This window comes from Sinohyriopsis cumingii, chromosome 1, assembly GCF_028554795.1.
Source record: "Sinohyriopsis cumingii isolate HCF-2022 chromosome 1, ASM2855479v2, whole genome shotgun sequence".
NCBI classification, from domain to species: Eukaryota; Metazoa; Mollusca; class Bivalvia; order Unionida; family Unionidae; genus Sinohyriopsis; species Sinohyriopsis cumingii.
Window position 1 is genome coordinate 158,767,278 of NC_142961.1, and position 11,281 is coordinate 158,778,558.

Sequence of the window (11,281 nt, forward strand, 5' to 3'; positions counted from 1 at the left end):
AACATCATCATCCATATCAATCAGACAATCATGCTTCCATACTTGCAGTCAAATTTGATCAAAGTCTTTTAACCTATACTCACATAAAAATGCACATGGATGCCCCAACCTTGTTTCAATGCATGCACCTTTCCGTGCCTCTACCCATTTCTATGCAAGTTTCGACACCCATGCCATACATCCATACAAGCTCTTAAAGATGCACCCTTTTGCATGGTTAATTCATAGCATCACCTAATGGAAATATTCCCTCTGGTGAAGCAGGCTCTCTGGAAGTTTCCATGACATCATAGCACATGCTTCTGCATCAAAAATGAATCCAAATAACTAGTATGGTTTAAAAGAACAATGGTAATCCCCAAATGAAAATGGCTGCCGCTGTCTTTACAGACAGAATCATCGAATCTAGACAAACAGATTGGTTTCTGAGGATTAGATTGATCCAGACCTTGACAGTAATCACGAAAAATTGTTTTATAAACAAACAAGAGGTCGATGTGTGCCCAATACTGTTCAACTGACATATCAACCTGTGAATACAAATTTACACACATACTGAAACTCTAGACATAAAAGATAAGTTTGGTGCACACAGATGCTACATTGTCTAACGATGTTGGCATAATTTATTTTCTTTCCTGGGCTCCGTGTGAATGATCACTATCAAATAAACAGGGCATGTTATTTGTACAACTTGCACTCTTCCCTGGGTCTCTCCCGACCCCAGGGGACTAGAACCAACTAAAAACTTGGAAACTGGTTATAGCCGCATACTTCAAATACATACACAGACTTAACTTGGCACTATAAGGAGAGTTAATCAATACAGTTAGCACAGATTATTATTATTGGATTTGTCCTTATCCAAACTTTGAAGCCATTGAGATACCTACCCAAGAGTGCTGCATTAGCTCTGTGGTTAAAGCGATCATAAATCTGATCAAGAATATTACCTCTACAGTGATCACAAGCCAGCCAATCTGATGGAAGATCACCTCATTAGTATGAGTGGATGTCACCCATACTTGAACCCCTGCTGCAGTTGAAGGTGTACCCTCTCACCTATAAAACCATTTGCTACCCAAATGAAGTTCGAGAACTATCAACATGACTTATCAGATAATGGAAAAACAGAATTAATAAAACCAATGGCATGGTAAACCTGATTCTTGTGTGATGCTGTGTCACACCAATCCTCTCCTAGAATCATCAAAAGCCCTAAAACTTGCAATTCTAAATCATATATAAAACTTCTATTGAACCCAAAAACTGAAAATGTTTCATATAAGACTGTGACAACTGTTTTCCAGATATTACTTTAATAAAGAGGAAAGAGGCTCATGAATGGACAGATTTTCTACAAAATCACAGGATATGAACATTTTCATGGCACAAAAGAAAAACTGTAAGAAAATGGGCAGCTACTTGTGCCAAAACTTTAATTATGAAGCCAGCTTGTCCACATTTCTCCACGATAATAATCTCCATGTGTATTCAACAAGAAATCATGCATTTATATAACAAGTATGGATGTCTCTTGAAAGCGGAAACCCTCTTCAATAATACAAAAATGTACACCCTGTCCAATCATACAAAAATTTACGTCCTGTCAAATCATACAAAAAAATTACACCCTGTCCAATCATACAAAAATGTACATCCTGTCAAATCATAAAAATGTACACCCTGTCCAATCAAACAAAAATGTACACCCTGTCAAATCACACAAAAATGTAAATCATGTCCAATCATACAAAAATTCTTAGTACTAAATATATATGTTATTCTGCTGAAATATTAAAACAGGAGAATGAATTTAAACTGAAGGAAGTAGGCATGCACAATTCAACACTGTGTTTCTTAGTCGTCTTAATTTGATACAAACCTGTCTTTTCCTTTCTCTATAACCTCTGTAGAATTTCTGAATTTTGACAGCAGATTCGTTTCTCACTCTTTGATCCTGCAGAATTAAACCAATCAAAATGAATTGAATATTAACACAAGAGTTTCACTACATATCACGTTACATATACATGGTGTCCATGCTTTTCTAAAGATAAATTTCCAGGTCATTTCCAGGATGAAATTACTTTTTTCAAGATTCACATATGACCATTACTGAAAGGAACTAAAGAACATTTTAGATTATAAAACATGCATTTTCTAAATCTAAGGACGTTTCTCTTTCAAGACTCTCCAAAAGCATCAAAGTCAGAAAAGATGATCATGTACAAAACTACAAAATGTATCACACGAAACAAGTTTGATTATATTCCTATAAATTGGCACGTGAAGTCATTTCAATGTACAGAATAAAATTTCTAACTTTATTTTGCTGCATAATGTTGCTAAATGAGAACAACATAATGAATATAAATTATGTTTTGTTTCCTTTCAAACCTTTAACTCTAAAGAATTCTATAGTAAAATATATATGCATCTCATAAAAAGTAACATTTCCTATTACAGTATGGAAGAAAATTAATGCAAATAATTAGAATCTTGGCTTGTAATGAAAAGTGTTTAACCCTGAATTTAGCTATGCCAATAAAATCCCAAACAAAATTTTTCAAACAACCTAATCTCCTTAGGACAATCTGGTTAAAAATCCATCATTTAAAAAACATTTTCAAAAGGGTTAATTTAAATTTTGACAAAAGACCTTCAAAATTATATACCGTTGTTTAAACAAGGACTGAATTTTCTGTAAAATCAACTAGTCTTCTTGTAATTCTTTAAACCAGTCCCCAAACCGGTATTGATACAGGAGCTCATATCGTTTTTTTAAAATGTATACAGTATAATGTTGTCGGACATTTCTGCGCACCTAAGGTTTCCGTCTCCAATACTGAAGCAAAACGCATAATGAATTTTACCGATTGACGAAAATAAAATACTGCATTGCTTACTATTTGAAAAGAGGCAACTGTCACCACAATATTCTGTTCAGAGTAATATTAATTTTGGACACATGGGATACCACCACCATGTTTTCATGACTCACGAAAAGATGTAATGTTTATCCATCGGGCTATAGAAATGAAATATATTACTTTGGACTGTTTCCGTCAGCAGTTCAGTTGAGCAATTTGATCAGGTTTATAGCTAGTTTTACAAAATTTAACATAACAATGCCAATAAATGGCAAGCGATATTAAACCAAGTAAACCGATCTTGTAAAATTTGTTAATAAAATTCAATATTTTATAATAATAAAAAAGTAAGCTATTATGTGGAAGAGAAACAACAATGAATAGGGTGTAATGTATTTAGAACGTCTTGTTTATGGGGAAAAATTGCGCAGAATTACCCGATGTGCAGAACTGGTCGACATGGTGGTAATACAAGGGACGACAATTTCTCATTTCATCTCTGAGATTCAACAATTTGGACTACAAATTTGGCATAAAATGATTAGCAGTCCGTTTTTTAATCGAGTTTCCTCCGAATATTCCCACCCCATTTTTCATATTTGGACATTTAGTTTGGGGTGTGGGGTCATTGCAACTGCATATCGAAATTGTTTGGAATTTGCCACCACCGTGTGTTAGCAACATATGATAGCCGCTTACCTGTGGGCCTAGAAAAGTTAAACTTTTATTATATTGACTCATGCCTGCACGAAATTGATAGGAAAATTATTTATTTTCTCAGAAATGGCAAGTATTATAACCATTATGTCATTAATCCGCAGTCAAACAGGACGAAACTACAGCATAGATGAAACCTGACCCAGTACTCGCCATTTGCATTACTAGTCACATGACTTCACAAATCTCAAATGAGGACATCGGAAGTCCAATAGTCATGTGATATCAACAACAAACTCTATTATAATGTTGTTGCATAGAAATTCAATTATATTAAATGAAAGTCAGATACATTTTGTAAAAACCAGCAATCTGGCCAGTCTGATTTATCAAGCAGAGATCATATCAATGTGGTAGTCACATGATACAACAATACTCCAAAAGTTGTTCTCGGAATATATAAATATGGAGAATTTTGTGTTCTTTCATTTTTGTTTTCTTATTACAATCAGTATACTACTTTCATTTAATATTTTTTATTTTTTTCTCTACAACATTTGAAAAGGTGGTTTGTTAGATTTGTGTACAGTACTCATGCGACTAGCAATGCAAATCACGAGCACCAGGTAACATTTCATCAATGACATGGTTTTATCTTGTCTTTCGGCAGATTAAAGACATTACGATTTAAATATTCACAATTTCTGAGAAAACAGGTAATTTTCATATTGATTTCATGCATGTATCACTTGATCTAGAAATGTTTAAAGTTTGCTAGGCCATCCAGTAAGTGGCTACACTTTGCCACCACCATGTTGGCCTCTTTTGATGCTAGATTGGTTTTCATAACTTTCGTGTAAGGAAAGATACGGAAATCAAGCTGACTTTGAAAATAAAAGTCCACTAGATGAATCTAATCCACTGGTTGTTTGGATTGACTCAGCATTAATGTTTAATGCAAGCAACCAAATAATCCATTCTGCACCCTTCGAATATTCTGGCTAGAACTCGTTAAATTTAACTCACAATCAGTTTAGTTATGACTCAATTACGTGATTGTTTCAGGCATCAATTGGTGACAGGTTTTTCCCGACTTTTCATCAATATTTGAAAAATTCCAGGACTTTTCATGGTCGAGAAAAAAATTATCATTTCTCCCGACTTTTTCCAGATTTCCCGGTAGCGAGGGATCCCTGTACATATAAAGGAAACAAAGTGACCATTTCAAAGTTGTTGTTGTTGTTGCTGTAGGGTTTAATGCCATCTGTCAGCACAAGATAGGCTATACATGGCGGCCAGTATTAACGGTGGAGGAAGAACCCAGGAAAACCCCGGAAAGAACCACCAACCCACGAGAAGCTGCTGGCAGGTTTTCTCACATACCCACATTGGCTGAACCCGAGACTCGAACCCAGAGGTGAGATGGCAGTGATCCATAACGGTGAGCATTTTAGACCACTCGGGGCTGCCAATTTCAAAGTAAAAATGTTCAAAATAAATAATTCACCACTAATAACAAAATGTATACATTGGCTGAACACAAATGGTGCTCTTGGTAAATGTCCCAAGAATTTGCTTGTGTTATGAAACTAAGCCAGAAAACAGTTTCACACATAATTTCATATAATTGTACTACCTTTTTCACAAAATAATTAAAACAAGAAGTTGCCATAAATACCTCTCTTTTCTGTCTTTCAGCTTGCACCCTTTGTAAGAGAGAATCCTTTTCCTCCTGTAAAGGAATAATCAAATCATACAATTATATAAATCAATTAATTTTCATTCTTATACCAGCCTAATGAAAGAATGTACCAACTTGGGCAGAAAGCAATACTTTACTTCTTTTTTCTCTTATCAACGTTCCCATAAACTTTTCCAGTACAGGATGTATACCTGTATTGTGGACAAATGCAGAATCCTAAGTACTGGCATTCAAGAGAGGGGTAATCTACCCCCATTTGGTCACACTATTTTTTGGGTCAACACCAGAATCAAATTTTTAAGTGAATTCTCTTTCCTGCCTGAATACTGCTAGTGAAGAGGTGAGAAAATCGAAAGGAAGAGAGTGTGAAGAGGTCAAAATTTGATAATGTTCAAAACAGTCACTTAAAAATCGCTGTTCTGCTAAATCTTTAACCTAATAAAAACCTAAGAAAATTCATTTAACTTGATGAAAATATTAAGTATTTTCTCGATTTCCTTCAGAACAAATGTTGTACACTGTACAGCTGTTTTTGTGAATAATGGAATCATCAAAAATAGATTAATATCATCAACAGGTAACAGATATATAATCCCTCTATTCCTACTTTTGCATGAGGAAATATGAAGTAAACTTGTTGACTTTTATTAACAATCTGTCAACAAACCTCCAGTGCATAATAATTCACACGTTACTGGGATTCAAATACAAGAATCTGACACACTTCTTCCAACTCCATGTTTGAACTTTCAGTGAGAATCTTGTCAATTGGAACATATTGAAATAATAATTATTAAACTGACATTACGTGGATATAAATACTTGAAAATAATATTTCTCAACTGTGCTGCTTAATGAACAGAAAAAGAAACAAGAATTTATACTATATTCGGACTATCAGAGCATTCATTGGTCAAATAGGGTAGAGGTGGTTTAAACACTGACTCTAGAAAAGGCAAAGTCAACTTGGCTTTCTATGCATATTTTGGGCAAAAAAAAATGACAGGCAATGAGGCAACTTTTTCGCATGAACTGTCCCAAAGTGCTTTATGCTGGCATTCATGCATGAACTGTCCCAAAGTGCTTTATGCTGGCATTCATGCATGAACTGTCCCAAAGTGCTTCATGCTGGCATTCATGCATGAACTGTCCCAAAGTGCTTTATGCTGGCATTCATGCATGAACTGTCCCAAAGTGCTTTATGCTGGCATTCATGCATCATCTTTCTTAATATAAAACATCATCCTTAAAATGTTTTACTTTAATACTTTATTCAACAAATATAGGAGAGTCTACAGTTATAACTTTTACTACCAAATCTTGATAATCCAGTCCAAAAGTAACAAGATTTTTTTGCATTTGTTTCAGACTAAAAACCTTCTGCAAACATTTAAATTCAAAATGTAGTGAATGTTTCAAGAATTCTGAAGCTACAGGCCTTCTCCATAATGTTAGTCAGATATTTTTGTACGCATCAGAAAATTACAGCCTGGACCTTCAATCTTCTCAAATTTAGACTGGCCATTCTAATGAGATTATGAGATTCCAACATGGCAAATCAATTAAAAACCCTGCAGAAATCCAAACATACAGAATACATTTACTTTTCTGTCTCTGTTTGGCTTTAGCTTTTCAATTCATTGTTAAATGTGACTCATGCACAAAGGTGCCTGAATAGAGAACTAATCATCATGTTGTGTCATGTAACGGAAAGGCACAATTTACATTTTTTAAATTCTTTGCTCTATCAAAAACAAGCCACAGTGAATATCATGATTTATTCAGCCATTCACTCTTTAATTCTTTTTGTATGACTTCATATGAATTGAGACATCAGTATCCTGAAAGGATATGTTAGTATTTGATGGAGGGTCTGTTGAAAGGGAATTTTCTTTTTACCCAACAAATAGAGTACCATTTATAACTTTGGGTCATTTAGGTCAGAGAAAATCCGTTTCTCATTTCAATTCATTCTTTTGTATGTTTTGCATATCTCCCACTCAATGTTACCTATGACCAAATGGTATGATGGGTCACTATTTAGTTCACTGAGAAATGCACTTAGCTTCCATTTCATGTAATTAAACTGTGGTGAGACAAATACCAGTCTGGCGAAACACCTGTCATCCAATTGCTTGCTGTCATTCTTTTAGTACTGGGAAAGACCAGAATTAGGAACAAAACACTGACATATGTGTTGGTATAAGCAAAATCTGCATCTACTTGGTTCACATTTGTGCCACATCAACACGTTCTGTGGCCATTATCAAATCATGTGTCCCAATTGTGCAACAATGTGACCTATATTGAATTCTGACAAAAAGAGCTCTTTTGATAGGTCACTGATAATTCTATATCATTCTATTCCTCATTACTGGGGTTATTATGCATTCCATTCACCCTCAAAAATTTTAATGCTTTTGTCACCTGCATTTTTGGCACCTGACAAGAGCAACTAAAAGTTAGTATAACAGTGCAGAAATAACCTTTCCTGAATAATCATGTGTTACTATCAACTGCACCTTAATATGCCACCATTCTTTCTTTTTGTAATAACTGATGAAAGATCCTTCAAGAGACAAAAGAACATATTTTTTTCCATGGCAAGGAATATCATTTGATCACACAGTGGCAGTTTCAACATTACTGGAGGTTTGACCCTTTAAGGGTGAGCTGAATGCATATGATCTTTATTCTAAGTGAAATTAACAGTAAACAATTACTAAAGCTCTTGTAAAAGGAGATCTCTTGTTAGTCCCAAAAGCTTCTGCAGAGAGTCAAGAATAAGTACATATCATACAGTAACTGGATTTATTATACGCTCATTTTTTTCTGTTAACTTTACACTGTCAGTATCATGCAATATTTATCCATATATTTTCATTGTGCACAACAGGTGTCTAAAAATAGTATAGTGTATTAAGAACTACTTTGTAAACAAACAATGTACACTCATTTAGTAGCTTTAGGTTTATTAGGTTTGTTTGTCCATTTGAAAGTACAGATCATAAAGTTAACGATATGGATGAGTTCACCGAGTCACAATGAAACTTTTAAACAAGCAAATGAATGGATGTGAATGTTGCAATGTCAACAACTGAGAGACGCAGTAACTGAAAACACCATTTGGATCATTTAAACAGTTACTTAGAGAAATATTCCTACTTTTTAGCAAACAGAATGGTTCACAAGTGCTCTCTAGAGTCTATAAAAGTAGCACAGAAAAGCGTACAGAGGCCAAGGGCTATCGCATATCTATCAGAGACATGCCATTTTACAAGTCAGTCAAAACACTAATTTCCTGAAAAAATGCAACTAAGGTTTTGGTAGGAAACTAAGCAAATCAAAGTCAATAAGCCAAGATAATAAAAAAATATTATTTCTGCTAGCTAAATGGACTGTCACACAATAGCTGCCTTGCAAATTTCCCTGTTTAAATATTTTGATACAATGTTAGGCTAGCAATAGAAGATGTACACTGTATGATACAGGTCATAGCTGGGGTCCCTCCATTAGCAAGCATGCAAGTGACAGGGCATAGATCTATACATATGTATTCTTTAGCTTGTGATCAGAATGGTAAAAAATATATAGTTACATTTATGCATCTTGAATTTCCTCAAAATGTACTTTCTTAGTTCTGCAAATCTAAATGACATGACCCATATCAAGGAAAACCTGATGCAGACTGAAATTGTACTGTAATTTTAACTACATTTCCAAATGAAATCGTATTCCCCTTACTGCAATGATCTGACACAATAAATCCAGGACTTAAGCAGAAAAGTAGAATTTAGTTGAATTAACAGAAAAACAAAATCCATCCATTTCAGACCAGCTGGAAAAGATTTTTCAATACACATTCATTCAAAACATGAGAAATTTTGTAAACTAATGTTGAGCATGCAATAAAGTTCAAAGGCTGCTGGATGGTGCTATATGTGCATTAATATTTTTGCTGTGTATTGATGAATCTATGGTTATAAATTTATTTTGAAATAAAGCGTAAAGTCAATTACTTTGTTTCTTGTAGTGTATTTCTTTATTGTTAAGCAATAGGTAGGAAAATGAAATGAGTCTCCTCCAATGCTATATTATCGTGGGTGCTGTATTATTGCAGCAAACAACATTTCCTGAATAATTCTGAGCGCATGCCATCTATCGGTTGTTTACAGATGTAAAGCTGTAGCCAGAACGGACACAAATCCCTCAGAGCACAAGTACCTCAAAAAATGTCAACATCTTTGTTAATTATACATTGACAATGAACATCACTTTTTGTAATGTGCAAGTGATTCCATTGATTATCGTATACAAAACCCTTGTCAAACTTATTATATCCACATTGATCTTATGAAATATACTCAGTGTATCGTCTGCAGTTTGATGAGTATAGGTCAAATTCAGGATATGATGTACATGTACTTAAAAGGTTGTGCTTGGAATTTCATTCCAGAGTAGCCAATATTGACCAAAACTGACAAAATGTTGCTTATGATCTTACCTATCACACATGAATAGGAAAGCAATAATAGATAAACTTTTTAAATAAGTCATATTTCTGTAATAATAATGACAATAATAATAAATTCATTTATATTTACAGATTTCTTGGCCCACATTGCGCTTAAAAACTAGATAAAGTTATATAATTTTTTATATTTTAATTTCTACTGTTGTTATCGTGGATCTCAACTTAAGTGACATCAGTGTATTCAGTTTAATCATTGGATCTTTCATTTTTGTGGAAATATCAAGCCAATGCAAAAAAGCATGGTCATCTTATCAGCAAGTTGAAATTTATGTTTATTATAATACGTGCATGCTACTATCATGAAGTTGGGCAAATACAGCGATAATAATATAATATAGAGTTGTTTCCCTATGGTAATCTGGGTCAGTTTCATTTACATTTATGCATAAGAATTGACAGATATCTTTTTATAGAAATAGACAGAGGGAAAGCCAGACAAACTTCACAATTTTTAACGATGCAGCAATAACAGAACAGTTTTAATATGTACTGATAACAGCATTAAGTATCGCGATAATACAGCGTTCCAGGCTATATAATAAAAAGGTAACTGCATATGTCTGGGAAAATAGGAACTCACTTTTTTTCGAATGATACTTTACTCCCAAGGTCGTGCAGTATTATTCGGAAGAAAAAAAACCAACCTCGTTCATACAACTGTGTCACTGTGTGGCATCTGGGTGCAGATGAACGGCATAGTTGTTCATACATAATGAAGATGTGAATATAAATATGCTCAGTTGACAAGAGTCCTATATTTACTTCATTTAAGTCAGTGATGAAACCTATAAAAATAATTTAAACTTGTTTTTTTAAGTAGTCAAAATCTAGAACATTCATATTATTGTGAAAACGCAATGTCATTTTTTTATCGCTGGCAAAATAGATATGGTTTAATATTAACCTTTCTACTCGCTCCTCTCAGCGACTGGATAGGCTTCCTCCGAAAGTGTCCCTCAAAACTATACATTTGCGACAAAAATTACGTATTTTTTAGGTATTTTGAATCAATACAAACAGCATTACACCGTCCTTTCAACAGCTGAAACATTAATTTGTTTTTCTTATGTTACAAAGTGTTTCATTGGCTGTAAGTTTTATCTTAAGCTAATCAAAATTTATTTCACATTTGATATTGTAGGACAACTTCCGGTTAAAGCAATCGGAACACCTTATAGCCCAAGCATTTATGGAATGATCTGAAAAAAGATTCCGATTGCTTGTAAAGGAAAGTACTAATTACGGGCAATATTTTGTTTTCTTTTCTACTAACGTAATTTTAGATGAAAAACTGAAGTTGTTTTGACAGTTTACAAAATCATAAAGGCTTTGAGTATTTGAATTCCCTTTTAAAATCTGTGACACACATTCTTTTTATCCTCAGTCTATCTCTGAAAAGAAACACATCAACTAAACTTCGATCACAGGAGTCATATTAGTCCGATAAATCCGCCCCTCCCCCAAATCTATGTTGATACTGATAGACGATATATGGGTCTAATGTAACATGTTCAA

The 11,281-nt window shown here is 34.1% G+C and overlaps 1 protein-coding gene across 2 annotated transcripts in view; it reads right to left on the reverse strand.

The window, feature by feature from the left end:
• The window catches only part of LOC149808228 (ubiquitin-protein ligase E3C-like), an 81,019-nt gene extending 70,194 nt beyond the window's left edge, over positions 1-10,825 (reverse strand). For both annotated transcript variants that reach the window (XR_016424286.1, XM_089975177.1), the window contains exons 1-3: positions 10,671-10,825; positions 5,209-5,262; positions 1,886-1,960 (exon numbers count right to left, since the gene is read on the reverse strand). Coding sequence is in view for 1 of the 2 variants with exons in the window: in XM_089975177.1 (XP_089831303.1) it covers positions 1,886-1,960; positions 5,209-5,262; positions 10,671-10,736 (195 nt within the window). In the remaining variant the exon portion in view is untranslated. The remainder of the gene's footprint in view (positions 1-1,885; positions 1,961-5,208; positions 5,263-10,670) is intronic.
• Between the last annotated feature and the right edge of the window lie 456 nt (positions 10,826-11,281).